Source organism: Syngnathus acus, chromosome 10 (genome assembly GCF_901709675.1).
Source record: "Syngnathus acus chromosome 10, fSynAcu1.2, whole genome shotgun sequence".
In the NCBI taxonomy this organism is placed as follows: domain Eukaryota; kingdom Metazoa; phylum Chordata; class Actinopteri; order Syngnathiformes; family Syngnathidae; genus Syngnathus; species Syngnathus acus.
Genome location: NC_051095.1, coordinates 13,143,038 through 13,170,636, shown reverse-complemented (window position 1 = coordinate 13,170,636; position 27,599 = coordinate 13,143,038). Strand labels below are relative to the sequence as shown.

General features: G+C 42.8%; 5 protein-coding genes across 7 annotated transcripts; 1 reads left to right on the top strand and 4 right to left on the bottom strand.

The window, feature by feature from the left end:
• Positions 1 to 138: 138 nt before the first annotated feature.
• On the bottom strand, positions 139 to 4,223 carry aurkb (aurora kinase B). The gene is made up of 9 exons (XM_037262474.1): positions 4,134 to 4,223; positions 3,648 to 3,686; positions 3,216 to 3,291; positions 3,094 to 3,139; positions 2,451 to 2,639; positions 2,169 to 2,307; positions 1,425 to 1,573; positions 1,155 to 1,329; positions 139 to 488 (listed from the first exon to the last, which is right to left on the bottom strand). The coding sequence occupies exons 1-9, from the start codon at positions 4,137 to 4,139 to the stop codon at positions 312 to 314; spliced, it is 996 nt and encodes a 331-aa protein (XP_037118369.1). The 5' UTR covers positions 4,140 to 4,223; the 3' UTR covers positions 139 to 311.
• A 2,796-nt stretch (positions 4,224 to 7,019) lies between these two features.
• On the bottom strand, positions 7,020 to 9,574 carry LOC119129220 (F-box/LRR-repeat protein 12-like). Its single transcript, XM_037262332.1, has 3 exons — positions 9,393 to 9,574; positions 9,204 to 9,279; positions 7,020 to 8,150 (listed from the first exon to the last, which is right to left on the bottom strand). The coding sequence occupies exons 1-3, from the start codon at positions 9,491 to 9,493 to the stop codon at positions 7,107 to 7,109; spliced, it is 1,221 nt and encodes a 406-aa protein (XP_037118227.1). The 5' UTR covers positions 9,494 to 9,574; the 3' UTR covers positions 7,020 to 7,106.
• A 220-nt stretch (positions 9,575 to 9,794) lies between these two features.
• cops6 (COP9 signalosome subunit 6) lies at positions 9,795 to 13,115 on the top strand. Its single transcript, XM_037262346.1, has 10 exons — positions 9,795 to 9,862; positions 10,249 to 10,374; positions 10,453 to 10,584; positions 10,733 to 10,821; positions 10,902 to 10,964; positions 11,624 to 11,671; positions 11,768 to 11,882; positions 11,958 to 12,050; positions 12,541 to 12,641; positions 12,734 to 13,115. The coding sequence occupies exons 1-10, from the start codon at positions 9,799 to 9,801 to the stop codon at positions 12,872 to 12,874; spliced, it is 972 nt and encodes a 323-aa protein (XP_037118241.1). The 5' UTR covers positions 9,795 to 9,798; the 3' UTR covers positions 12,875 to 13,115.
• Positions 13,116 to 14,689: 1,574 nt separating this feature from the next.
• Positions 14,690 to 18,452, bottom strand: and3 (actinodin3). Its single transcript, XM_037262078.1, has 5 exons — positions 17,681 to 18,452; positions 16,548 to 16,610; positions 16,432 to 16,476; positions 16,194 to 16,354; positions 14,690 to 15,867 (listed from the first exon to the last, which is right to left on the bottom strand). The coding sequence occupies exons 2-5, from the start codon at positions 16,600 to 16,602 to the stop codon at positions 15,070 to 15,072; spliced, it is 1,059 nt and encodes a 352-aa protein (XP_037117973.1). The 5' UTR covers positions 16,603 to 16,610; positions 17,681 to 18,452; the 3' UTR covers positions 14,690 to 15,069.
• Positions 18,453 to 18,647: 195 nt separating this feature from the next.
• Positions 18,648 to 27,577, bottom strand: mcm7 (minichromosome maintenance complex component 7). Of its 3 annotated transcripts, none has more exons than XM_037262075.1 (15): positions 27,388 to 27,577; positions 25,653 to 25,732; positions 24,920 to 25,084; positions 24,733 to 24,857; positions 24,202 to 24,382; positions 23,999 to 24,136; positions 23,763 to 23,912; positions 23,547 to 23,661; positions 23,330 to 23,461; positions 23,112 to 23,195; positions 22,805 to 23,016; positions 22,468 to 22,733; positions 21,621 to 21,789; positions 19,910 to 20,019; positions 18,648 to 19,301 (listed from the first exon to the last, which is right to left on the bottom strand). In XM_037262075.1, exons 1-15 carry the CDS (start codon positions 27,416 to 27,418, stop codon positions 19,085 to 19,087), a joined length of 2,175 nt encoding a protein of 724 aa, XP_037117970.1. In that variant the 5' UTR covers positions 27,419 to 27,577; the 3' UTR covers positions 18,648 to 19,084. The 3 variants fall into 3 exon arrangements, with proteins under 3 accessions (XP_037117970.1, XP_037117972.1, XP_037117971.1); XM_037262077.1 differs by lacking the exon at positions 27,388 to 27,577 and adding an exon at positions 26,274 to 26,403; XM_037262076.1 differs by lacking the exon at positions 27,388 to 27,577 and adding an exon at positions 25,829 to 26,200.
• Between the last annotated feature and the right edge of the window lie 22 nt (positions 27,578 to 27,599).

Genomic DNA, 27,599 nt, shown 5'->3' with positions numbered 1-27,599 from the left:
ATAAACGAATACGCAAATTGATTTTGAATTTTAATCATAGCAAAAAACTATCAATATTATTTTCACTATAAAATTGCATAGGAATTGACATTCTGAAATAGTTTCCCATGTTGAATTTAACTCATGAATACATAAATGAAAATTTCCACAATACATATTTATTGATATGCACCCATAAATTAAAACACCACTCTGTACAAGATACAAGATGAAGAATACCTGAAGAGCCAATAGCAGGACATTTACTAAAAAAAAATGCAGGACAGAGAATATATACTCATCACAAAAATAAAGGAAGCTTTGGATTGGGCTCATGAGGTTTTGGTGGGACAGACAGGGGGGGGTAAGATCCGCCGAGAGTTGTTACGGACCCACGGGTGATCAATGACACACTGTAGCGATAGACGATCGGCGGGGCAGTGGCGAAGCAGCTTGCCGATCAGGTCGCGTGCACCTTCCGAAACGATGCTTGGGAACTTCAGATCCACCTGCACAAGAATGGAAAAGGATTCAGGATGGTTCATGAGCCTACGGTGGATTCTAAAATTTCGCTTTCACCCTCCCATAATAATGAGCTAAGTTGTAGTTTTGACTTTTTTGCGCCTTCTCCCCTAGGATGCTGGCCACTTCTGTTAAAATCATCTGCCCACCCCCTTCTGTTTTAATCAGTGATGCAATCTGAGGATTTACTACTTGAACTGGGGCTTTTTAGCAGACCATAGCACAATAAATGCATAAAATGTTCATACTCTAACCAAAGATCCAAACCAAAGGTCTGGGGTTTGATCCCTAGCCATTGTGACCATGTCGAAGTCTCCTTGAGCAAGACACCCAAACACTAGGTGCTCTTGATGGCGATAACAGTAGGTGAATGAGGAACCAGTGTGAAGCGCTTTGAACACAAACAGTAAAAGAGCGCTATACAAATGGCAGCCCATTCACTAAGTGTACAGCACGACAAATCACCGTCGGATTCAGAGCGCACATCTACCAGCCCATTTTATTTGCGTGTATGTTGATGAATTAGAAATCTCTACATTTGGTTTCACCAATTTATGTCAAGACAAATTCTCGATCTTCTGTTATGAATGACTGAGGCTGCAATTTTGCCTGAAAAAGGTACATAATAAAAAGGCTGATTGTTCATGACCCACCTTGGTGATTCTTTTGTACGTATCAACATGAGAAGAAGATTCAAAGGGAGGTTTCCCCACAAGACACTCATAACAGAGGATCCCGATGCACCACAGGTCCACTTTCTCACTATGGGTGCGGCCCTCGATCATCTCGGGAGGAAGGTAGTCCAGCGTCCCGCACATCGTGCGCCGCCTGCACAAATATCGATACGGTACATGAAGTTTGCAATTGCGGCTTCAAAACAAATCTGTTTCAAAACTTTTTACAATTTGTTAGGTGCTGCATACCTGAGGGAAGGTGCATGAACTGACCAACCAAAATCAGCAATTTTCAGCTCTCCACGGTAGCCAAGTAGTAGATTCTCTGGTTTGATGTCACGATGGATCACTTTCTTTGCGTGACAGTACAGCAGTGCATCGGAGATCTCTTCCATAAACTGGAAATGCAAACAGCAATGTATTCAGAACTCTAACCACTTGTGGGGGAAAAAAAAAAGAAACACGATTAATTTAGTGATCAAAGGCGAGCAAAACAAACTAACATTTGAAGGCATTACAGACGAACTTTCTGACAGCTCAGAGATCAGAGCTTATTTGTCCGTTTTTTTAGTCACATTACGCGCATGCGCAGTACTTGATGCAGTGACACGAGCGAGCATAGAAAAAGAGAAATTTGAGAAATGGATCCTCTCTAATACCTTTATTTTTAAAAAATCATTAAAGATCGAGTGTGTTTAAAAAAGATAACAGAAGCCACAATTTGTGTTAATAAAACAAACCGAAACTATACCAACAGTTGACTGAGCCGGCCTGTGGATAGTGACATAACTTTAAATTAAAACTAATCTGAAACTACATTTAAGTAATCAAACCCAACACACCTGCTCTAAAAATGACTTAAAACCAACTAAAGTCCAAACGAAATAAAAACTGATTATAAAAAAATGGAAATCCTGCAAACATGACGATCATTCAGAATAACATCGCCACTGACCAAATGATCGCAGCTCGGTTCATAGCACAATGGCTTACAGTGGCAGTGCGCTGATCGTCAAAGCGTCCTAATCGCTGAAGCTCCTTGTATAACTCGCCACGTGGCGCGTACTCCAGCACCAAAAACACCCTCTTACGGTCATGAAAATAGTTGTAAAAGCGAAGGATGTTGGGATGCCTGAGGGGGGGGAAAATAATTGTTTTTGTTAAAAAAAAAGCCTTTAAGAGCATTGGATCAGAAGGGATTGTATTTGACTGTAGAGAATTCCACTGTAGTGTTTAGTCAATGTGACAAAATCAAATACAGAAGAACACACTTACTTGAGGTGAGCCTGGATCTCAATCTCCCTTCTGAGTTGGTGCTCTACACCCTCCTTCTCCATCTGGGACTTGAACAACACTTTGAGAGCTACAATGGCTTGCAGCTTCTTCACCTTGGCGAGGTACACATTGCCAAACTTGCCCTTCCCCAGTGGTCGACCGATGTCAAAGTCTTCAATACTGATCTGCCTGTTTGTATTAAAAAAAGAAAAAAAAGGGGTGGGATCAAGAGTGGATTGGTTAAAAAAAAAAAAAAAAAAAAAGAACAAACATGCTAACACTGAGGGCTGCTCCTCAAACAAAGTGAACAATTCAGTTACAAAAAAGGTGAAGGCAAACCTTCACCATGAAGCTTCAATTTTTCTTATGGAATAATATAACCTCAGACTCATGTGCCACTCTGTGTCGCAAATTTACTGATGACCAAACTACTTTATTCCTACCAAACCATGGAAACTTTACCTTGTCCTCTAAAAATGAAATCAGCATTGAGAATCTGCAATCATTCAAATGTTGCCAAAACCTACTGTAATCATACTGACAACTACTTTAAAAATAAATTCAAAACTTATTTTAAATGAATTTTAACAGAAGAGCATCCATAAATGTCTAACACAAAACTCTGTGATTATTGTGTACTTACTTCGGAACCAAACTGGACGATGAACCAACATATTGTCTTACGGGTTCTGAAATTGATATACACTTTATCAGTAAAGTATTTGCAAAATTCACAATTGATTTTTTAAAGGGGGCTCACATTACCCATAACAAGATTTTTGTCTGTGGCTCGTCCCGGTCTAACCGGAACACGTTGTGGGCCAGCCAGGATGCTCGAGGTCTAGTCAAACGCGTAAAAAGCAGAAATGAATTATCATCTTGACTCAAGATGCTCCAAGTAGAATCACATTTCTGTACGGACATTTTGTTTGCAGGACAAAGAAAAAAATACATATATGTAATAGTAAATAAATATAAACCTGTGTGGATTTAATTTACACCATCTTCTTGGGTACCATAAATGTTGACTTTTGATGTCAATAATTTGCAATTGTAAAATAAATGGCTCAAGAGTACAGAGGTACATTGTTATGTAAAACACACACACACCACACACACATAAGGATCCACTAGATTTCAATACAACTGCAAGATTCTAACACCAACATGTTAGTTCACCGCATGTTTTCATCTTACCTGTTGCTGGAAAGCCCTTGGCCCGTGATTTTCTTTATCCTATAGAGAAATACATATTACTTAATCGTCCTTCGGAATTTAATGCAATTGGTTAGCAACCAAAATTACAAATCGACATTTTTTAAGACAGTTTAACATGAATTGTTAGTAATATGTTGTCAGTCATCTGGTAACATACAAGTGAAGGCTACATTATACACAGTGCAAAAAGTGAATGCATATGTATTATGTGCCGGAACATGAACCAATAATGGCAACGATTTGCAATCACTAAAAGGTTTGCAGATAACTGCCATTTTAAATGCGTTTTGAAGGATTATCATCAACAAAGGACATACATTCGGAACAGTTGTAAATAACGACTAGGTCGCAAACGACGTTATCATCAACAACACGCTGTATGAACTAGGTGAAACTGTAATAACTCGGAATTAGCAAAAGCACTGTATTGTTTTACAATTACGATCGGAAAATAATACACGTTACCTGCATCTTTGCGTGAAATTGGCAGTTTTATAGTGTCTTAACTCTTCCTCAGGACGACCACTTCCGCCAACTTTTTCAAAATGACAAAACGGGCTAAACTGATTGGCCAGCGTGTTGCACATCGAGAGTTTCCATTGGCCAGGAGAGACAGAAAGAAAAAAACCGAGACGTTATGACTGTACAAAAAAAAAAACATTCCGCCTATCGTTGCTATGAAAAGTAGGTTTAAAAAATAATTAATGGGAAAAAAAAAAATAAATAAATAAAAAGTATTAAGTCGAGCGTTTCGTATTTTACGAGTAAAAGACGTGTTAAAAAACAACAACTAAATGCTGCGTTCCATGAAAGTGGGAAATCCCAGACGTTACCTCAAGAGTGTCAGGCGTAAGCGGTGATGGCACTCGTCACACCACTGCAGACGGCCACAGGAGTTAGCAAAATAATAATATTAGCAAAATATTAATAGCAATGTCATTTGATTGAATTGATAGTTTTGACAAACGTTTCATACACTAAGTGTGCATTCTATGCTTGTGAGCAAGACAAAAATCAGTCACTGATTTTTTTTCTTTCTTGAGGTTTTTTTCTTTCAAATTTGTCTTATGGAATGGGATTTCGGCATCTTGGGATCTTTTTCATGACATTGGCAGCCTTAGAGTTGATGCCTGTGACAAATCTATATTTAAATACCCATTTTTGACAGTGCTGAGCACCAAGAGATTTAAGGCGCTTTATTTAAGGAGATTTAAGAAATATTTTAGTCAAAAAAATTACCAAGGCGAAGCAAAACCATTTTCAACTCGAAAAAAAATTTCAAACAAATATTTTTATTTTCAATACATTGTTTTATTTTTCAAGTATTAAGCTCAGCACCTTTATTTTCAGATTCAAGTTTTATTTTTTCAAGTATGAATTTTGTTTTTTCAAGTACAAAACCTTTGACCCCAATCTACCTCCATATATTAGGTCTTTAGTGTGTGACTGGCGGATCGCTCGTCATAACCTTCGACCCAGGATATGGTGGTAATGCCATATATATTGGGTGGTAAACTGCCAAAAAACAGAGAAGTAGAAAGAAGTAAAAATTTAATCGTTACGACGGGCAGCATGGAGGCAATTTTCAGGCAAGTTGTCAAAGTTATCAATAAATCATTCAACTTTGGTCAACTGTCACTTTCGAGTTAGGCAGAAAGTGTGCTGCTTCACGAGTTGAGGCCAAGTGCAAACATGAAGAAATGCTTTCCCAATCAAGTTCCGTTTCAGTTCATTAAACCCATTCACCGTGCTTGAGGTGCTAGATTATGGTATGAAATGCTGAAATCAAATTGAATTGTCAAATATTTGTATGAATTCAAGGAAGATAATCAATAACGTGTGCTATTATTTTAATTGGAAAACCAGATAGGATGGCCAGCCTTCATGAAGCTTTGTGGACTTCTGCAATATGCACACAGATTATGTAGTCGTCAAAGATCCTTAACAGAACAGAACGCGTCCATTTAAAATAGAATTCTTCTACTCTGCATCTTGGAAGTTTAAATTGTCATTGAATGTGGGAGATAGCCCTACACTGAGACTACAATGGATGTAGAAGATAAAGAAAACAACTACAAGCGTTTTTATAAGTCATACTATATGTACAAACATGAAGTTTTGACAGTCCGAACCCAAAAAGACCACACGTATAAAACAACTCACTCACAGTAACATTCAGTGGTGCGTTTGTCAAGTATGTTTTATACTGCCTCCTAGCGGCCAAGTTGAACACACCAGACTGAGCAGCAGAGTCATTCAATTAATGCAGTACGACACAATCTAAATCTTTTCAGTTCTATTTGCGGGCGGCTTGGTGGCACACTGGTTAGCACGTCCGCCTCACAGTTAGGGTTCGATTCCACCTCCGGCCCTCCCCGTGTGGAGTTTGCATGTTCTCCCCGTGCCTGCGTGGGTTTTCTCCGGGCACTCCGGTTTCCTCCCACATCCCAAAAACATGCTTGGTAGGCCGATTGAGCACTCCAAATTGTCCCTAGGTGTGAGTGCGAGTACGAACGGTTGTTCGTCTCTGTGTGGCCTGCGATTGGCTGGCAACCAGTTGAGGGTGTCCCCCACCTACTGCTAGGATTGGCTCCAACACGCCCGCCACCCCCGTGGGGACATGCGTTACAGAAAATGGAAAAAAATAAAATATCCTAGAAATTACGGTACATGTTGCAGAGCTATGATTGTTTCGTCAACTCGGATGCTTGGCTTAATGTACCCTCCTGTGAAAAACCTGGATGTGGGTGAGATCAAATACGGCAGTAGTTGTCAGCCAGTTAGATGGGCAGCAACAGCCAACGGTCTTGGAATTGTATGGCACGGAGTGGGACCACAAAGAATTCAAATGTTGGACCAACACATCGTGGAGGTGATATGGAGAAGGATGAAAGTTGGTGCTAAAAAGTTAATTGAAGTGAGTGATGCCTATGTTTAGGGAAGGAAAATTTAACCAGTATTCTAGTGCATGCGTGTGTTACTGACCATCTGCCGAACCATTGGCAAATACAATTACTTGTTTAAAATTTTCATCCATCCATTTTCCGTACTGCCTGACCCGCGGGGTTTGCAGGCATGCTGGAGCCCATCCCAGCAGCCATCGGGCAGCCGGCAGGGGACACCCTGAAGTGGTTGCCAGCCAATCGCTTAAAATCTTCATTTTTCATTATTTTTTAAATTTCAACTCAGCTTGAAGCAAACATGAGTGACGTAACACTTGAGCTTGCGACATTTAAGATCTTGGTGCACTCATACTGGTCTTAAAATTTGCTCCTCTCTCACCCACTACCAGCTTCAAAAAGACTTGTGCAGCAAGAGGGAAATAGAAAAATGTCTTTTGATCGGTGAGGATTTTGTTTGGTTATCTATAATTCTATTTTTATTTTAAGTTTGGTGTACAGTGAGAGCTTTGTTAGAGCTGCGTCAGCTGTGAAAGTGCTATATAAATAAATTTGAGCCAAGATTTGAGTTGAGTTGAACAGAGCAATTGTTGAAGGTCAGCGTGCAGCACGGCAGCATGACAGCTAGCAAGCGGCGCAGATTTTGGATCAGTTTATCCGGTTTGTTTTCATTGTTGCCGTTGTCACCCTTATCAGAGTCCGCAACCTCCTCCTCGCCCTCCTGCTCCTGTTCCCCTTCGCCGTCGCCCGCCCTCTCAGGTGAGCACCGGCGCGGCTGGAAGACCACATCCAAAAACTCCAGTCTGAGGAAGCCGGGGAGACCGCGCAGCATTTTGCAGTTGTGCACTACCTGCAACTCGTCGAGAGTGCAGGCCTTCAGGGTGAGGCGCTTCAGGTCCTTCAGGCGGCTGGCATAGGGGAACCCTGGTGCCACCTCCTTGCCACCGAGGCTGAGCTCCTCCAGCCCGAGCCATCCCGTTTCTAAACCTAAGGAGGCCATTGGCCTTTGGTAGCCCTGCCGCGTGGTGATGCTCATTTCCAGAAACTTAAGGCGAAATAGGCCTTCCAAGCCACAGACTCCTTCCTTGGCGGCACAGCCTCGAAGTCCGTTTGCAGTCACGCGAAACGTGTCGCACAGCTCCAGTCGACTGAGCCTCTCCCATGATGTAAGACTCTGCAGGTGTTGGTCCTTAAAAGAGGGAACATTGTTGAGGATTAAACATTCAATAGAAATCCCAGATGGCGCGCAATGTCTCGTTCCTTTCTGTTTGGCGCTGGAAGTCGTCTCTTGAGACGGAGTGGGTGGATCTTGGTTGAAGAAACCCTGAGACAGCTCACAGCCTTGCAGCTCCAGCACTTTCAAGGATGGCGGCAGGAGCTGGCAGCTGGGGAGGCTTCTCAAGTCGGCATGCAGAAGGTAGAGCTTGCTCATGCGGGGGCACTTTGTGGACAAAGCTTTAAGCCAAGCCTCAGAGAGGAAGGTGCCGCCTCGGACAGAGAGAAGCAAACCCCGAAGGCGTAAGTACCGTAGTCCACAACCCAGATACTGGCGCAGAAGGACCCACAGGATACGTGATGTCATCTTATTGAGAAGAGAGAGAGAAAGCAAATATAAAACATCTACACACCCTTGTTCCAAGATCAGATTTTTATTATCTAAATAAGAGGCCAAATAATTCATTTCCACCATTAATATGACATTCCTCATATGAATGAATGGGGGGTGAAATCTTGAAGAAGGTCGGATGTGGCTGTGTTCAGAACAGGGTTATAATAGTTTGGGATGTTTTATTTTAGTTAATTTTATTTTGCTTAGTCTTTTTCTTAAAGTTCTCTGTGGCTGTGTTCAGAACAGGGTTATATTAGTTTGGGATTTTTTATTTTAGTTAATTTTATTTTGCTTTGTCTTTTTCCTAAAGTTCTCTTAGCTTTTATTGATTTTAGGGTGGGACTGTTTATTATTACATTTTATTAGGGGGTTTTTTTCACAAAAAAATGCTTCATTTTAGTTTTAACTAGTTTTAGGTTTTCATGTACGAAGCATTTTGGGAGAGCAAGTGCAAGATAAGGTCATTAAATATTGTTTTATACTAGAATTACCAAACAACCAACTTTCCTTCTTCCGTGCAGTAATAGTAATACCAAAATAAATATATGTAAACTAAACCACAAGAGAATATGTGGTTAATTGACAAAGACGAAAATGAACAGTTCCCTATAATTACAACTAGTTATCTTTATAAGCATAAAATGTCATCTCATTTTTTAAGCAGCTTCATTTCGACTTTGATGAGGTAACATTTGTTTAATTAGATTGCTTTTGTTGACTGTAATAACCTTGGGTCAGAATTAGCCAGTCATGTTTGATTTTTTCCTTGTTAACCTCAAATAAAGTTCTGATATTTTAATAAGTTCCTAGTTATGTCAATAGCTTTCGTTAACTATACATTAAACTATTACAATACACAATCATTAAAAAAAATGCAATACAAGCTATTGTGTTGAAAATCTACTCTGCTTTTCATTTTAGAGTAGTTAAAGTACACAAACAAATGCTGAATTATTTTGTTTTGATTCGATGGAAGTAAAGAATTAGGGGGCTCGAGGCGATGATTTATTGCTCCGTTTTTCTTACCCCTTTCCACGCTGTCAAGTCCACAAGTCTCCACAATTTTTGATCCTTTACGAGACGTCTCCATCTCTTACACACTCTGAAAGGACATTTTAACACCACACGCATCTTTAAATCATGTGACAAATATTCCACACAGGATGACAACGGGCAGGATTTATTTTTGAAGACTCAAGCTTTACTCGCTCTCACCTCCCAGCTCTGACAAGCTCGCGCACGCTCAAATATGATAGCACGTCAATCAAAATGTTTTCTGGAAGGTAGTCGAGGTTACACGTTGGAAATTCATCCATTGTGTACAAAAACTGTTAACACCTTTTCACTGTTTTGAAGCACGAACAAAATATGTTGAAGCGCATCAGGTGCTCCCTTATGAAAACTCCCCCGGAAATTTCGACCAGTCGAAAGGACCTAGTATGAATGAGTCAATTTATTGTGTTTAATTAAAATTATGTTATATTTATAATTTTAAAAATTACTGACATCTTATACTCATTTGAACACATAAGTGTTGAATAATATTCTTATTCTTAATAGTATATTATTTTTTCGAAGCTCACAGTCATGCTCGCTTACATCCTTAACGTTCCATTTGCGCATGCGCCGTTCACCGGACAAGATGGCGACCAGCAACGGCGGTGGAATGGAAGTGGATGGGGCAGGCGAGTCGTTTAGCACTTATTCAATTACTTTTCCTTTTACCGCGATAAGATCACGCAGGGAAATTGTTGTGCTAGTTTTAAAAGGTACAATTGTCTGTTTCCGCTTACGAATGAGCGGGGTTAGCGCTCCCGGTGCGAGTTTGGTGACACGGGCGGCAGTGCTGTAAAGCTGTCAACACATGAATTAGTTTGAGGCAATATTCCCTGCATGTTTTGAATGTTTATTCAGTTCAATATGAAGTTAGTAACAGTTCACCAAATCCCGTCCAACGATCAAGTAATGTTGTTCTTCTGTAAACACTAGACATCTTTGTGACCTGTACTGTGTGGGATTCCTGTTGAGACATGAACTTATGGCCATTTAGCTTGTCTCTCTGCATCCGTAGCCAGTCCCAGTGTTATGGCCTCCGGGATGACTGGCAGCGTCTCGGTGGCCTTGCACCCTCTGGTTATCCTCAACATATCAGACCACTGGATACGCATCCGCTCACAGGAAGGACGACCCATGCAAGGTATGTGTCCCACCGCTGAGGCTGTGTGCAAAGCATGTCTGTAGCTGTTGTCCCGCTTATGATTTTTTCTTTCCTCAGTGATCGGGGCTCTCATCGGGAAGCAGGAGGGGCGAAACATTGAGGTGATGAACTCCTTTGAGCTTCTATCACAGACGACGGACGACAAAGTGCATATTGACAAGGAGTACTACTACACCAAGGAGGAGCAGTGTGAGTTGTGTTGGGTGGTGAAACCATTTCATGTCCTGTAAGAGATTTGGAACTGTGCGCAAACTTGTTAGTTGTATGTTTTTTAGGAGCTTAGCAGCCGTCATGATTAAAATGTCATGTTGCATGTGCTGTGGTTTTCATGTCACAGTCAAGCAAGTCTTCAAAGAAATGGAGTTCTTGGGTTGGTACACTACAGGCGGCCCTCCTGACACTTCCGACATTCACATTCACAAGCAGGTGGGCACGTGAATGAAACAAGGATCCTCTGTCGCCCTTTAAATGTGTTGACCTCAATTGTCATTTTCCTCTCCTGTCAGGTGTGTGAGATCATTGAGAGTCCGCTCTTCCTCAAACTTAACCCGATGACCAAACACACTGATGTGAGTTGCAATTTCCATTTAAAAAAAATTTTTATTTAATAAATCTTGAATTTTTGTGAAAGACATCTTATACAGTATCATCCCACAGAGTAATTGAGTAAAATTGATTTTGTTTTAATCCACACCAATACCAACACACACTGCAATAATGTGCATGGGAGGTGCAGGTATTATTTTTGTCCACTTGAGGTTGCTATTTCCATTCTTCACTCTTGATTTTTAGTGTATGTGGGTATTATGGGCAGGGCCTGGCATAAGAGTAATGTTTGCGTCAGGGAATGAGAGTGTATTTTTAGCTGATGTTGCCTCACAAAAGAGGAAGACGAGTAAATTTTTGATACAATAATGTTCCACGAGGCCTCAATAGTCCACACACGGTATTCTAATTAATGGTGACTTTTTAAAATATAAATTTAGTGGAAAAATCCAACTGATTTTATCCATCTCAGGGGGTGGCCATTTTGCCACTTGCTTTCGACTCACAATGACATCACATTCCGAAATGTCACTTTCAGTCGACACCAAGTGGCAGTACAAAACAACTTTCCCTTGTACTAGCTAACTGTTAGCCAGTCCTCGTTTCTAGTAAGGCCAGACCGATATAGCATGTAAATAAATGCTGACTCGTCTATCCATTTTGTCTTTGTGTTCTTCCTCAGCTACCCGTGAGTGTTTTTGAATCAGTCATTGATATCATCAGTGGCGAGGTAACCCTTCTCACCAATAAATTTACGAAAGGGACCCTTTTGCTTAGCCTTTTTTCCCACCGTTTTTTTTTTCTCCTTCCCCTCCCATTAACGCAGGCCACCATGTTGTTTGCCGAGCTGAGCTACACTCTGGCCACGGAGGAAGCAGAGAGGATTGGCGTGGACCACGTTGCCCGCATGACGGCCACCGGCACGGGCGAGAACTCCACAGGTAAAAGGCGGCACAATCTGACGAAAATGCTTGAACTCCGCTTCTGAAATGTATTTCCTGTGCTTCCCGTCACAGTGGCTGAGCACCTCATCGCCCAGCACAGTGCCATCAAGATGCTTCACAGTCGCGTCAAGATCATCCTTGAGTACGTCAAAGCCGTGGAAACGGGTGAGAAGCCCTCGTTAGTTGACGGACATTGAATGTCTGGCTTGTTCCTTCTTTCTGCTTTTGAACTTAAAAAGTCCCTTTTTGAGCATGTCATTAAGTGGAGGCCCCTCACCGCCCCCCCTCAAACCCCATTACAACTTTTGTTTGATGTCACACGCGGACTCTGTAGCTGAGGCGTTTTTATGAATTTGTGGCGAAGCTGCCCGGATGCAGCAGCCAATCATATTGACGTAACTAGAACTCTAGTGGAACTTATAACACCTCAACTCATCTTAACTCCTAACTCAGCTAATCAGTGTAGCAATATCATTCGTCATTTCATGCATTGTTTGTTGAGTCAGTCTGACAGTAGATACTAATTAGCCTTCGCATCAAGTTAACAGCATCAGTTTGGTTGTTTTAACAACACATGCCATTTTTGTTAGCCCACTCTTTGACATTAATCTTAATGCTTGAATGTTTTTGTCCTTTTGTTTTTCCTGTTCATCAGGAGAGGTTCCATTCAACCACGAAATCTTGCGAGAAGCAAACGCTCTGTGCCACAGACTGCCAGTCCTCAGCACTATTAAGTTTAAAACAGACTTCTATGATGTAAGTCCCTCCTTTTGTTCATTTTATTTCACTTGTGTCCATAAATTCCACCATGTACTTTTCCAATCTTGCCATTTTGCATTGATCTGCAGCAATGCAACGACGTGGGCCTCATGGCCTACTTGGGCACCATCACCAAGTCCTGCAACAGCATGAACCAATTTATCAACAAGTTCAACGTCCTGTACGACCGACAGGGCATCGGTCGTAGGATGAGAGGACTTTTCTTCTGATGCGCCAACATTAAAGTTTGTTTTGTTTATTTGTTTTGGTTTATTGGGAGGATGGCATCAAGTCGCTGCTCAAGACACTGCAGCTTTCCAACCCTGCATCAAGTGAAGCCCAAAGCGTTTAGCGACACCAGTGAACAGAGGCTCTTGTTTACCACTGGACATGAACATATTTTATTCACCCCTTTTATTGTAATTTGATCATTCTGTATGTAATAAAAGATTTACTGTCTGTTTTTCCATGCGACCACTCTCTTTTACGTGTTTTCTAACATTGCATTTTTTTTTTAAAAAAAGCTCATGAAATGTCCGGTGATTTACAGAAAGAAAAAAAAATAGTTTTTGCTGTTTGAAGTCGTCTCCCTGCTGTTTGACAACCTGTGCGTGTTGAGGAGGGGGGAGGTTGCTTCCGGTGGACAGGTCAGCAGTTTTCCACCATATAAATGTATAGCGGAACTCAACTTAATGACCCCATGGAGTGTTCATGGGGAGAAGCCAAAACACAACCAGCAATAAATTACATTTTTTGCTTCATGCTTTACTCAAGGCTGGGCGACCTAAGGCTCATGTGAGCTTTTGATCCTCAGCAATCCGAAGCATTTAACACAAATGGTATGGTAAACACTTCAGGAGAAAGGCTCCCTAGCCCTAATTTACCGATCCATATATACTGTATATCCATATAAAATTGACTTACCAAAATGCTGGTTTGTGAGGATGGGAAAATGCAGGTACTGTAGTTTGTGTCCTTGAAATCAGTAACTGACTTGTGCTTTTACTTTCTGGAGCATAACTATAGCATCATGTGTGCCAATTTGATTTTGTGCAATGACCAGCAAAGTGCTTTTTCTTCTTTTTTAAACACACGCAATTGCGAAATCCAATGAGGTGTCACAAGTCAAGTCATCTGATGTTTTTCAGCTTTCTGCTACATTCTCAGAAATTTCTAATGAAAGATTTGACCAAACGTCTTTTTTCCCCCACTATTCCTGTGATCAAGGCACAGTATTGCTTTGGTGCCATCTTGTAGCCTCCTGGTGCCAAGGAACTAGATTAAAGTGAGAGATCCATTTAGATAAACACAATGCTTTGATGCCATTGTAGTTCTGAGGAACGCCATTGACGTAAGCCGAGGAGCTGTATTTACCCAAACATGGTACTTTGGCACTAACTTGTGACATCACCGTGTCAAGGAACCACATTAATGTGCGTTTGGAACAAACAGAATGCTTTGCTGCTATCTTGTGGCATCTCAGTACCAAAGAACTATGTTGAAATAAGTTAAGGAGCTTCATTTTGACAAAAGTAGTGTTTGGACACCATCTTATTGCATCTATAGTATTGTAGCGACTAACCTCTGTCCCAGTAGTCGCTGCATGGGCATGTGAGATATTTTTACGTACTTGTCCCCCAGCCAGGCAATTGTCCACACAGTTTTTCTTTCCGGGTGTAGTATGGGTTGCTTTCTTCTCAAAATGGGCACAAATTGGGAAGATAATGTTTATACACTTGTGCAAGAGTCCTAAATATCCGAATAACTGAGTCTCCCAGTGACCAAGGCTCATGACCTTTCACTCCCACCCCAAGCACCTACACCTGTGGTCATTATAAGGACGAGGAGAATATTCACACTGCCCCCTTTGGCCATCTGCTGCAAGTGCAAAAATAAGTGCGGCTCCTACAAGTATCAATCTTTTTGGGGAGGGTGAGCTTGGAATAAAAACTAACCCTGTATTCGTGGTCTCAGGAACAGTGTTTCCCAACATTTATCTGAGCCAAATCACTTTTATTTACTAGAAAATCTCACAGCACAACAAAGAATTTCAAAAACGTTTACTGCAATGGTGATTATCTCGTCTCAGTTTACTCACAAATGCACTTTGTTGTCAAATCTCGGCATGTGCAGTTGAACACAATGTTATTCTGTTGGATGAATGGCAACCACCACACAGGTTAATTGGGCCTTATGACATCTAGTGGGAGAGTATTTGTCTCTTTGCGTCACTGGCATAGATACATGAACATAGATACACTGTTTGTGGTAAATAAATTACAATTTTCAGATCAATCAAGTGAAACTGGATATTTTCCCACTACACACTTGTAAAAATGTGGTTGGGAACCCACTGCCTTATTGGCTTCATCATCAACATGCAACGCTTTCAACCAGAGTCCGATTCGTTTTGAAGGCCGACGCCCTATTGGGTCTCGTCTTCGGGCTCGTCCGCAGGTGCTTCTGGTTGAGGGTACTGGAAGCGAACAGGGTCGTACAGATCATCACGGGGGTCATAGGGCATTTGGGGGTAGTAGAAAGGGAAGGGGAAACCCTTCTTCTGGATTGGAGGCGGAGGAGGCGCAGGTTCCTCTACAGGTTCCTCTTCTACAGGTGGGGGCGGCGGAGGGGGTGGGGGTCCCATAACCTTTCCCTTGATGGCTCTGGGTGGGTGGTCGATGAGGCAGTCGGGATCCCAGTACGGGTCGCAGTCGACCTCCATGCCTTTAAATGTGCGTATGGGGGCCGGCGGGTAAGACTTTTTGACGAGGATGGGCGGTGGCGCATAATTCTTTGGGGGAGGGGGCGGCGGCGGGGGCGCCACGGCCGGGGCGGGCGGAGCCTTCTGGGGAGTGCAGTGGGGGTGGTAACGCGGGTCACAGAGGACGGGCACAGCGCCGGCGGGCAGGTAGACGATGTGGGGCTTGCACAGGGGGTCCTTGCTGTTGCACAGATAGAGCACATCCGCCTGGGAGATGGCGGGGGCACGGGGAAGGGGAGGAAGTTCGGTGGCCGGCGGCTCGGTGGCCCTAGGGAAACCTTTCATGGGTGGTGGGGGAGGAGGGGCGACCACCTTGCACTTCTTGTCTGTGGTGGGGTCGCACATAATTTGAGGGACCCCCAGCCCCAGTTTGTTCTGGAAGTATGAGGCGTTGGGGCCGTACGTGTGCTCCAAGTGCCTCATCTGCTGGTACAGCAGCCTCAACTTGTCAATCTCGTACAGCTGCAGGACGCACAATGCACAGTCAGTCAAAACATTTCTCAAACACATTTTAAATATCAGTAATTATGCTCTGAAGTTGTCTCTCAACATTCAGTCCCACTAAGTAAAAAAAAAAATGTGAGTGCGTGTGCACGTGTGTGTGGTCCTTCTACGTATGCGTACGTGTCCGTGTGTGTTCCCTCATTAAATGTTCAGCATAAGTAGTCCCACATTGTGCTTTTGAGCATGTGTGGTCTCACATTTCATGTCCTGCAATAATAGTCTCACCACTTGTTAAAGACAAGAAGAATTGCATGTGACTAGATCTGGATTTCTGTGCGTGTTACCCCCTCGGTGTGTCCAATGCTGCTGTAGTAGCGGTAGTAGGCCTGGAAGTCCGGGTTGCCTCGGTACCATTTGGGGTCCACGTTTCGCTTGGGCCTGGAGTGGCTCAGGAAGTCGTTGGCTCTCTGCGGATCAATCCCAACGTCACTGACCGGAACCATCCCTGTTCAGAGAGTGTGTTGATCGGAAGGTGAACCAAGTAAGTAGGCCGGTTCACTTGCGATTAAATGATGAGGTTACCTTCCTGCTGGATGTCGCTCAGCAAGGATTTGGCCTCCAGCAAGCCTGCCAGAGAAAACAACACATTTTATTGACAAGATTAGATTTGTGGTGCACATGGAAGGATGCTAATTTACCTGGAAGCCATGTTAGACAGCTAAGTGCCGCCAAGAAACACAACGAGGAAATCATCTGGCCCCCTGAAAACAACAAGTTGAAACGATTTAGAAAACACAGAAGCTACAATACGACATGTAGTAGGTACTTGATTATTTTTTCAACCATAATGTAATAATGACTGACTTTATTTCAATTATTGACTTGGCTATGTCATCATCACAATTTATTATATTTCATTCAAATCTTTTAATCATTAATATACTGGGGAAGAGATATCAAACTATATTGGAAATAACAGTTGATAACACTAGCAGCAGCAAATTATTTTTTTTTTCCCATCAGATAAAAAAATCAATCATCAATCAATCAATCAATTCATCCGGATTAGATGTATTTTTGTCACTGATGTATTTACTTGTTTTCTCGCACATCTGGTTTTGAGATATTTGCATTTGCATTTTTTTGTATCTAAGTTTGACGCAGAAGGTCTTGCACTTTTTAATTTTACCATGCGTTGTAATTTATAACTTATAATGTAATTTGTGGTTCTGAAAAAAACTGTTGCTGAATTCATTTACAAAATTACATGTGTTATTATTGTTATCTTTATGATTGTCATGAAAACATGACGTGAGAAAATGAGGGCAGATTGACTTTCATTTTCAAAATAAACATCAAGTTTCAAAATGTCTCTGAAAATATGAAATTAAAATAACGTCATTCAATCAACAACAACTTTGTATTTTAAACAATACATTTGGAAATTCACTCCGTTTAAGGCACTGCAACTTCTGCCTTAAAAAAATACTACTGAATAGAAAAATAAAACATTTAAAATAAAGGTTAACAAACATCAATTTTACATTTCTAAGACATATTTTGATCATTTTATATTTAAATGACTCTTTTATAAATAATAAATAATAATTTTATGAAGAACAGCTATTTTCTTTATAATTCTATCTATGGCAATAAACAAATTTGTCTTAAAAAAAAAATGACCATGCAAATGCTATTTTGTATTTATGCTATGTATGTTTATTATTGTCCGTGTAGATTTTACAACGACAAGCATAATAATCCACATTTAGTTTCATGAAGTATTCAATCCAAGTGAATCAAGTACAATAAATGCATTCAAAGCACTCACCGGGGTCAAGAAGCCGTCTCTCACAGCTCGGAATGTGCCAGGCCAGTTAAATAGTGAGTCAAGGTCATCCTAAACCTCAAGCGGCTATCCAATAGGAGGCCTCCATTTGCGGGACCGAATCCTATAGCACACCTCCCTTTCTGTCAGTACACTTTTATACATGAGGCCTTTGGCGTTAATTAAAAACAAAAAACAGCCAGTAAAAGAGGAGTCAGGGTGGAAAGGAACATTATAGCCATGACACCTGCTGAGAAAAGTGCAACTGGGAGGGAAATGCTGCCGACTAACACAATATACTTGCCAAGATGACAAGAAAAAAGAATCAAAGACGTCGACTTCATGCCACCTAAAATCTACGGGTGATGAGTCTACACCTAAAAAGTGCTTATTATTTCTGACATGTGGCAACACCTGCTAGTTTTCCTGAGATTTAATTAAGAGGCTAACTACAATTTTGTCACGTGACACTTGCAATGTGAGCCGAGTACTTTTGGCGTCAATTTCAGATGGACAAATTGGAAGCACCCTGTTATAATAATTAACAATTATTTGAATAATCAATTCATCTGGCATTTTTCTAAAATATCAGATGAAAATGTTTTAATTTCTATCCCTTTATTCAAAAGGTGGACATTATTTCACATTGACGGGTCAGAAAATCACAAATTTAAATTATGATTACATTACAGATTTGGTAAGATGTATCAGAAAAGTGGGAAAAATGTTGATTTGCCCAAATAAGTGCAGATCTTTGAAGAATTTGAAGAAAACAAAACAAAAAAACATACACGAGGCTGAATTTCTGAGGATTTGGATGATTTTAAATTTAACAAGGTCTCTAAACAATAACTCTGATTAAAAATAATTATTAATTTTATCCCACTAATTGGGTTACATCAAAATTAAAATCAAGTGCAATACTCAAGTTGGAAAACAAAATTTGTGAGCTAAAAAAAAAATACTTGAATACATGTGTAAACAAGTTTAATTAACTACACTTTTAAGTTAAAAAGAATACTTCTGTCTTTTGCATGTGATTGGACAAAAAATGCTGCAGGGTATTTGAAACGGACTCTGAAATGACATTTAATTGGTAGCTGGACCTTGCGCGGTAATAATTTTCTTGTAAGCAACCAGTTTGTTCATTTGAGCAATGTTTCCATCATTCACACAAAGCAGAGGAATGAGCGAATGATAAATTTATTATAGCTTTGTGTCACAACAACAGAATCAAAGTTGACATTGCATCCCAATGTGTAAAAATATACAGATTTACTCAATCAAGCGCTGGAATGTGGATCAGACTCAAAAGTTCTGCTGTAGTGGAATTCTTTCAAGGGGAACACTGCTAGCTCATCTTTTAATGGCGAATTCTTAACAGCAGGAAAAGCGTTTGTGAGCATCTCATACAAAGGTGATGCGGGTTCTAGCCTGGTTGATCTGCCACACGTTGAGCTCCTCGTACTCCTCCAGGGCCTCCTGGAACATGGCGGGGGTGAAGCCCCGCGACACACAGCGCTGCTCGGCCTCCGACATGCGTACCACGCCACCGCGGCCTGCCGCGCCCTCTGCGGCCAGCTCACGCACCAATGAAAAGATGACATCGGCCGGACGCTGAGTCCTGTGGATGACAGGAGGACCAAAATATGGTCTCAATTTGGCTTTAACTACACTACGGACAAGCCAGACTGGAGCTAAAAAGGTAACTTTGACAGCTAGTTTGGCCAAAAAGCACCACCCCAGCTCAGTGGCCTAGTGGTAGAGTGTCCGCCCTGAGACTGGAAGGTTGTGGGTTCAAACCCCGGCCGGGTCATACCAAAGACTATAAAAATGGGGACCCATTGCCTCCCTGCTTGGCACTCAGCATTAAGGGTTGGAATTGGGGGGTTAGATCACCAACTGATTCCCGAGCGCGGCACCGCTGCTGCTCACTGCTCCCCTCTCCCCCAGGGGATGGATTAAAATCACACGGGGATGGGTTAAATGCAGAGGACAAATTTCACCACACCCAGGTGTGTGTGTGACGATCATTGGGACTTTAACTTAACTTTAACTAATAGAGGGTGAGCCATTTCATTGCTACTCCGTCCATAAAATACCTCCAGCACATGCAGTTTCTCTTACTGCTACGAGAGACCCCCGTAAAAAACTTTTTGAAGGTCGGGGGGACCCGCAGGCACTTGTTATGAGCGCAGGGTGTCTGCATTCATTAAAAGGTTGTCGTCAAACCTTGTGTTGCTTGACTTGTCAGTTTGCAGCGAATCCTTGGACATCTCCATCAGCCTCATGGCCTCGTTGATGTCCTCCTTCTCCACGCCGTCCATCAAGCGGAGGCGGGCCTGCGCGGGGAGAAGGCATTAGGTAAAGGGCTCTGCACTAAATGCTCAGATTTTGAGAGGCAGGGAGAGAAACTGGGGAGGGGGGGCAGTGATTAGCAACAATTTAAAGCTAACAAAACATCCTCCCAAAGTCAGGAAAATGTGACGTTACTGGTGGGCTTCTATTTCCCCATTTAGTTGGTAATAGAAGTTAGATTTTTTGCCGGATCCACGTCGACAGAGCCAGGATGTCACATGCAATCTTTTTGATTTTAAAGTGGCAACCCAAATAAAGCCTCGCTTTGTATCTGTTTTTACCTAAAAATGGTTTGCCATTGACCTAAAACATTTCAGAAAATTGGTTTTCTATGTAATCTCTGCCTGGAGACCCTAATGTGCCGATTCCTGTGGAACCAAAACATTTTTCAAGTCCACTTACATCATTGTAGTAACATTACTCCTGGCCAAAATATTGTACGTAACATGTGGATTTTATGTTCCATTCCAGTTAATGTTTAGAAATGAGATTCATTAGAATAAATAGAAAGACAAATTTCTGTTTATACCTATTTGACAAAAGGTTAATTCCAACAATGCTTGTGCAGTGAATGATTTAGAATGGCGTCAGTTTACGTCACCGCTTTGCAACAAAATCGGTCGTGGTCGCTTTGTGACTTTGCCGCTTCTTGATGACGCCGGCTGCGCTGTGCCGGCACTGTCAGACCGAGACAAGTGCAATGCCCTCTGGGATGGCCGGCAATTGCCCAAGTCTCCGCCTCTCAACACCAGCTAGTCTCTTTGCATGCCCCAACGGGATCATCGTGTCTCTTCCGAGCACACTCAGTTTTGCATGGGTTTGCACAGCTGGCACACGGGCTGACTGCCCACCCTGCAAAGCTGATTGTACTCGGACAATTCTTGAAGTTTAGCCTTTCAAGGAATGGAAGAAGTCTGACACCTGGTGGACATAAACACGCAGCACACGGCCACCCAGCTCCAGCAAGTGCTGTTTTTGCAGTAGGTCCATGATGCTACTACCTGCACAAACAGCACTTTTTGCAGCCAGAGGCAAACCACATGTCAAAAGGTCTCAGCAAAATTAGGATTCACATCATTGTTTTTGTCCAGCGTGGGAAAGAAGTGCTCACGGCGCAGTAGATTGGCTTTTTATCACTACCTGCACTGTAAGCACTTTACCTCACACTGAACCACTGATGAAACCAATTGAAGAATTGTTACGTGCGGGCTCGGTAATTAGAAAGCCAACCTCCATTCATCACAGGGGAACAATCCATGCTTTAGGCGAGGGAAAAAAAATTGTTGTATCACTCCTGGGATGCTTTAAACAAATTAAAACTTAAAATTGCAAACAAATATGGAAAAAATAAAAACATGCATCAAAATGTGGTAGAACCCAAAGTTGTGACAAACTGAAGTATAAGTCTCTTTCATAATTCATGGTCGATTTGCCTTTATTTTAGTGTAAACCGAACCCAAGGGATTCTCACTTTACGAGAGTTCCATTCTCATGGTGGTGAACCCTAACCCCTCAAGGCATATCGGGGTGATTGAAAATGTACCTCTTGTAAGCAATATTAATATTATGCCAACAGTGTTCTCACCAGCGCAGTGGAGAGGCGGAGGATGGAGAGGAGGGTGCGGGCTGAGGTGAAGGTGGTGTCCTTGCTGACCCGTGCCTCCTTCCTCATTTCCACGTAGGCAGCGGTGATGTAGTCTGCCAGCGACTCGGGCACCACTGGCTGCTTCTTCTTACACACGTAAATGTAACGTCTGTGGGGAAATGAACATCGGACAAAGACATGTTACAACGTGCACCAAAAGAAGCCTCACTCCAATCGCCTTCATAACTCCACACAACTATCCCACCTGCATACACACCTTACAGTACTACTCACAAATAGACAAATATGAACAAGCTTCAAATGTGAATTATTTTTCTAGATGTTAAATAAAAAACAACTGAAAACTAGTCAATTCCTGAAACAAAAAAATGGGACATTTTATTTTGGGCATTTTCCCCCCCCCATGATGCAACAAGCTATTTACTTCCACATGTGCACACCCAACGGTAGTGTGGGGGAAAACATGCCCAACAAAAATCATGCACTGCAGCCACGATAAAAGCATAAAATTACACTTAAGTTTTAGTTTTAACATATTGGTAGACTGTAGGCCAAATGTTATAATGGATTTTTTACTTACGCATGCACACATCAATAGCCTGTGGTGTTACGAAGAAACGTCTGTAGCATTTAGCTCCAAGTCCGATCAAACGTATTCGCGAGTGCAAGTACAATTGAACAAATTTTCCAATTATTTTTTTTTTAATCCACATTGGCACAGTCAATTTGTAATAATGCACTTTTTTTTAATGTACGGATGGAAATTTAACAGATACAAATATTTATTAATTGATGATTAAAATTGTTAGTTGCAGTCAACACACACCTCATGAGCTTCATGTTGATGGGAGTGAAGTGCGTGGGGGGCTGACGGCAGTGCTGGTGCACGTAGGTGATGTGCTGGGCCAGACGGAGGTCAGCGTCTGCGTCCGGCTTGTCCTGGATGAGCCAGAGCAAGTCGAAACGTGAGAGCAGCGCAGCTGGCAACTGAATATTCTGCTCGATGCTCTTCTTGGGGTTGTAGCGGCCGTATGCCGGGTTGGCGGCGGCGAGGATGGAGCAGCGAGCATTCAGGGATGTCATAATGCCAGCCTGTTTAGAGGAGGGTGGCGTTAGGATTTCTCAAACATAGCAAGTGTAATTGTAAAACGAGAAAAGCTTGCCTTGGCAATGGAAATGGTCTGTTGCTCCATCACTTCGTGGATGGCTGTGCGATCGGCGTCGGCCATCTTGTCAAACTCATCGATGCAGCACACGCCCTGGTCTGCCAGCACGAGCGCTCCGCCTTCCAGGGTCATCTCGCCCGTTAACGGGTCACGCATCACAGCTGCCGTCAAACCCACACCCGAGGAGCCTCGGCCTGTCGTGTACTGGCCTGAGACCAACAACAAGCGGCGGGGAGGGTTATTGATAAACATGCAGGCAATATCTGCTTATTAACAACTATCAACAATGATATTGTGCACTCACTGCGGGGAGCCAGGCGATCAATGTAGGACAAGAGTTGGGATTTGGCTACTCCAGGATCTCCCATTAAGCAGATGTTGATGTTACCTTGGTGGACATTGCAAGACGAGGGTCACGGTGGGACATTACACAAAGAGATAAAAACATTGACAGATGCTGTTCAAGGTGTTAAGGTCATTTTAAGCAGAGTAAACGTGACCTAAATAGGAGCGAGCACTCACCTCTGATCTTCATGCCTTTAGGAGCTTGTTGAACACCACCGACCAGCATCAGAAGCAGAGCCTTCTTCACATCCTCGTGGCCGTAAATCTCAGGCGCAATTGATCCAGACAGTTTTTCGTAAAACCCTTCCTCTACAAAGAGAAACAACAAAACCCGTCACACTTCGTTGTTTATCAAGTAACGTTGCATCACACCGCATGGACGCAATGAGTGCACCAGTGATGCTGCGCAGCTCTTCTTCACTCAGCTCCTCGTTGCCAAGCTCATCGTCCTCGGTCTTGTTCATGAGCGTGATGCAGTGGGCTTCCATAAAAGTCTCAGACAGAAGACCCTAAGGACAAAACATATTTGAAGATGGGAACCCTAACCCTGTCAGAAGATATCTAAATTAACCCCATTGCCGAATGAAATAAAAAGATGCGTCCACAGTACCTGTGTAGCCTGTCTGAAGCCGGTGCGCAGAAGCGGCAGGAATATTCCTGTGATGGCCACGTGGTCGCCTGGTTGGGCAACTCGTGTGTTTTCACCTCGTGCGTACACAGACATACTTCTTGGGATGTTACCAACAGGCACCTGGTCACTCTGTAGTAATAGTTAAAGAATTTAAAGAAAGAAAAAAAAGACACTCTCAAACCTGCACTGAAAAGCCATAAAACTAATCTCCTTACGTGCTCTTGGATGCGAAGCTCCTGGAATTTGACAAACTTGGAGCCTCTGGTCTGCAGGTAGAGGCGACCTCCAGATTTGTTGGTGACGCACTCTTGGCTGGGACACATGACAAGGGGCATGAAGGAAGACGACTGGATCTGAAAGACAGCAAGACCATGGTGCCTCAGTTCCGGCTCTGACATTTTCAAAGAGCGGGTCTTACCGGTTGATATGTCTCGGCACCACACAGGTCACACGTGTACGTGGCCACCACCATCATGGGCTTGACCTCAGTAGCGCGGGTAACGATGCCTCGGACCGTCACTAGGTGCCCAATGCTGTCGGCCCGCACGTCACGCACCACTTTTGGCTTTGCTGTGCTGGGAGGCTTGAAGTACAGCTCACTGTGGCGGAAATCATGGTTCAGAAAACTCGTTCATTTGACCTTGACTTCATTAAAAAAAAAATCTAAAAAAAAAATCTGGGATTTGAAATCATGGTTCAGAGAACCCATTCATTTGATTCCACCTTGACTTTATTAAAAAAAAAAAAAAAGCCTAGGATTTGACTAAACAATCCAGTGGGACTCCCGAATTTAAACACAATTAAGGTTGCATCAGGAAACAATTGGAACTTTGGTGAGTGAGAGTGATGATCGTGAAAGAGATGTGCACTGCCTTGGTGTCTTCATGAAAGAAAGACACGGGCGACAAATTCGGGTTGTTGTGTGTTCACTGTAATAACTGAAACGTACAATCTCCTCATGAGTTCCGCTGGGTACTGGTTTCGAGCATCACGTGCGTCAGCAGGGTCACGTGACCTTTGTTCCATCATCAGTCGGTGCTCAATGTACACATCCAGGGCATCCTTGGCCACAACCTGTACACAACCATTTATTAGTATGGAGAGACACAAACCGTGGCGCTGCTAGTTACGCTCACATCTCGTTCTTTGTATTCAGGCAGGAGTTCGTGCACGGCGTCTGCAAAGAGGCCCGTGTAACGCTTGGCATTTTCACAGACACTCTCCACCAGCTCAGGGTCTTCCTCAGCCACGTCATCCAGGTCCACAAAGAGAGACACTTGTTCTCTGTGGGCCAGCGCCACCTGGAGGATCCCCACCAAATTAGCGACAAGAGCATACATTTTTCTGCAAGCATTTGTGATTGGCTGGCAACCAACTGAGGGTGTACAGCTGGGCTCGGCTCCAGCACGCCTGCGACGCTTGTGAGGATAAGCAGCTTGGATAATGGTTGGATGGATCTTTAAACCCCTCTCCTTTCAATTATGTCAAACATGATTCTTTTTGTCATTATAAGATGGTATTAGGCCGTAAACATTTTTTAACATAACCAATTAATCTGCCAATATGAGGTGAAACGAGTCCTCAAGGAATCAGAGTAAAAATACTGGCGTGCACCCGTTAATACCAAAGTTTTATTTTATTTCTCCACCAAAAAGCGAATAAATCACTGAAACCATGATATTCTGGGGTGGGGGGTTCAAGCCCGGTAAAAGAATTCACCTAACAGTCGGTCTCCGCACATACTTCCCCAGCAGCAGTTTTATAGTTGAATGTATACAACCTTTAGCTATTGGAAATGTTCCATCAAAACTCCAATGCAATATCATAAACTATTAATGCAAGTTGTAATATTATCCAACATGTACTCACGAGTTGTGTGCCGTATTTGAACACCTTCTTCCCATTGTCATCTTCAGAGTAAAATTCCTGCAAGAATCTCTTGCATTTATCTGTAAAGGAACATTTTGATCTTATTACACTCACACACACACAAGCCACATTAAAGTCACGCGCACACACACGGATGAAAACAAAACATTGCTGACTCTTCATGTGCGGCCATATTACAGCGAAAGTGGAGCCCTAAAGATTGTTGAGGAGCTGCAGTGGGCTTCCATGCTGGGAGCTAATTTGTTGTTCTGCGACGAAGAGCGCCCCCCCCCCCCCCCCCCTTTGTCGAGTAACATGGCATCCTTAGTCACTATCGCATTAGTACCTCTTAGAACGACCACCGACGGCACAAGAACATTTAAAAGCCACTGGGCTCGTTTCTCTCTCTCGCAGGTTTCGAGGTTAAATAACAGTTATAAGGCTGCGAATCTGCTTCCGGATGAGGATCACAATACGCGCTCACTTCAGGGTCCATGTTTTTTTTTTTGGTGAGGGGAGACGCACTTCTTCAAAGCGCTGCAAGTACTAACAAACCTTGAGTCCCGCGTCACAATAGAGCGTCAACGACTATAGGGCCGAGTATGGAAGCGGCACACTCACTTTGACGACGTAGTTGGGGTCTCACAGCGCACCTTTGGCGTTTCTGAGCTGGATGATGTTTTTGTAAACAAAGCAGCACATGGCTTTGGCGGCTCGTCACCACCGATATCCCTGCGCGGCTACTCCGCCTTGCGAAATAGTGCTGCTGCTGTTTCAAATCCAAGAGTGAATGTTCCAAACGGTGCAAACTTTTATATATTTATTTTACAAAGGCCTCACCAGTACCTGAACGATTACATTATTGTGATTTAAAAGCTACAGTCAAACGCATTTGTGGGTTACACATAAAGCATTGAATATCTATTGTACCTCAACTTGATTTACAGGCTATTCGGGGTGCAGCATGCGCAGAAAATACTACTGACCGGGAAATCGGACTCATTTTGAGTCTACGCTTTCAACCATGGACTAAAATATAAACCCAGTGCATCTACTGCGAGTCTGGTGTTGCAATGTACACATTTCAGAAGTAGAATTACGCAATTGACAGAAAGAAAAATCGTACTAAAGTGAGTTTTTCCAACATAAATAGTTGGCTAACATGCTAACTTAGCTCGATTAGTGTTGATTGTGAATCGGAACCTACTCTTTTAAACAAACAAGTGAACATTTGTTGTCAGACTATTTTGCCATGTCGCATTGTTACACGAGTGAGGAGGAGAAAGGGCAAGTCAAAGTGGCCAAATAGTAACTTAGCGGTAAGTGACTTGGGTTGGACATGCGCTCGCTTAGATGCCTACTCCCTTTGTTCCTGAGGTCTCATCCGGGTCACGGAACAGTCATAGCCAGCACCACACCACCAACGAAGCCTGACTACTAAACTTGCTGGTGGTCGCCAAGTATGACCAACTTTGACAAGACGCATTCGGTACTCTTTTGATCACACGTCCATTTTCCAATACACTTTTTGGAAACACATTAGACATGTTTGCACGCATCACAATGACTACAACACACAAATCTGATTACTAAAAACCAAAACACGTTTGAAATAAAACCATTGAGTAACTCCATTTTGTTTTCGGGTGTTAGTGTATTGTGATAATGAGTTTCCAGGACTTGTTTAGGCCAACCTGTTGCAGTCAAAGCCGTGCTGCTGCTGAGCGACTCCTACCTTTCTCCGCCGCGTAATCTTTGCGCGCCATATCTACTGGCGATAGGACTTTACTCCACAATCCCGGAGGTCGAGCGTTCCACGCTTTTCGACCAATCTAGCCGTATACTAAGTGACCGTGTTGTTGCTGGCGGAAAGTCGCTGTTCGTCCTCTCGCGCTCGCTGCTAAGAAGTGGCGCGAGGCTGACGTCGTCGTCGACCAATCGCGTTGC

What these genes read in the sequence shown, in the direction of transcription:
- cops6 (XM_037262346.1), top strand. Translation starts at nt 9,799, where the DNA reads ATGCGCCGTTCACCGGACAAGATGGCGACCAGCAACGGCGGTGGAATG. An exon ending in TTGATATCATCAGTGGCGAG is followed by an intron (nt 11,672 to 11,767) that starts GTAACCCTTCTC and finishes CCATTAACGCAG; the next exon opens with GCCACCATGTTGTTTGCCGA. An exon ending in CACGGGCGAGAACTCCACAG is followed by an intron (nt 11,883 to 11,957) that starts GTAAAAGGCGGC and finishes TTCCCGTCACAG; the next exon opens with TGGCTGAGCACCTCATCGCC.
- and3 (XM_037262078.1), bottom strand. Translation starts at nt 16,602, where the DNA reads ATGATTTCCTCGTTGTGTTTCTTGGCGGCACTTAGCTGTCTAACATGG. An exon ending in GAGCGACATCCAGCAGGAAG is followed by an intron (nt 16,355 to 16,431) that starts GTAACCTCATCA and finishes CTCTCTGAACAG; the next exon opens with GGATGGTTCCGGTCAGTGAC. An exon ending in GCATTGGACACACCGAGGGG is followed by an intron (nt 15,868 to 16,193) that starts GTAACACGCACA and finishes TGCGTCCTGCAG; the next exon opens with CTGTACGAGATTGACAAGTT.
- mcm7 (XM_037262075.1), bottom strand. Translation starts at nt 27,418, where the DNA reads ATGGCGCGCAAAGATTACGCGGCGGAGAAAG. An exon ending in AGCTTCGCATCCAAGAGCAC is followed by an intron (nt 23,913 to 23,998) that starts GTAAGGAGATTA and finishes CTATTACTACAG; the next exon opens with AGTGACCAGGTGCCTGTTGG. An exon ending in AGAGCTGCGCAGCATCACTG is followed by an intron (nt 23,462 to 23,546) that starts GTGCACTCATTG and finishes TTCTCTTTGTAG; the next exon opens with AGGAAGGGTTTTACGAAAAA.
- aurkb (XM_037262474.1), bottom strand. An exon ending in GAGATCCAGGCTCACCTCAA is followed by an intron (nt 2,308 to 2,450) that starts GTAAGTGTGTTC and finishes CCCCCCCCTCAG; the next exon opens with GCATCCCAACATCCTTCGCT. An exon ending in GTTCATGCACCTTCCCTCAG is followed by an intron (nt 1,330 to 1,424) that starts GTATGCAGCACC and finishes ATATTTGTGCAG; the next exon opens with GCGGCGCACGATGTGCGGGA.
- LOC119129220 (XM_037262332.1), bottom strand. Translation starts at nt 9,493, where the DNA reads ATGGATGAATTTCCAACGTGTAACCTCGACTACCTTCCAGAAAACATT. An exon ending in GAGCTTGTCAGAGCTGGGAG is followed by an intron (nt 9,280 to 9,392) that starts GTGAGAGCGAGT and finishes ATGTCCTTTCAG; the next exon opens with AGTGTGTAAGAGATGGAGAC. An exon ending in ACTTGACAGCGTGGAAAGGG is followed by an intron (nt 8,151 to 9,203) that starts GTAAGAAAAACG and finishes CTTCTCAATAAG; the next exon opens with ATGACATCACGTATCCTGTG.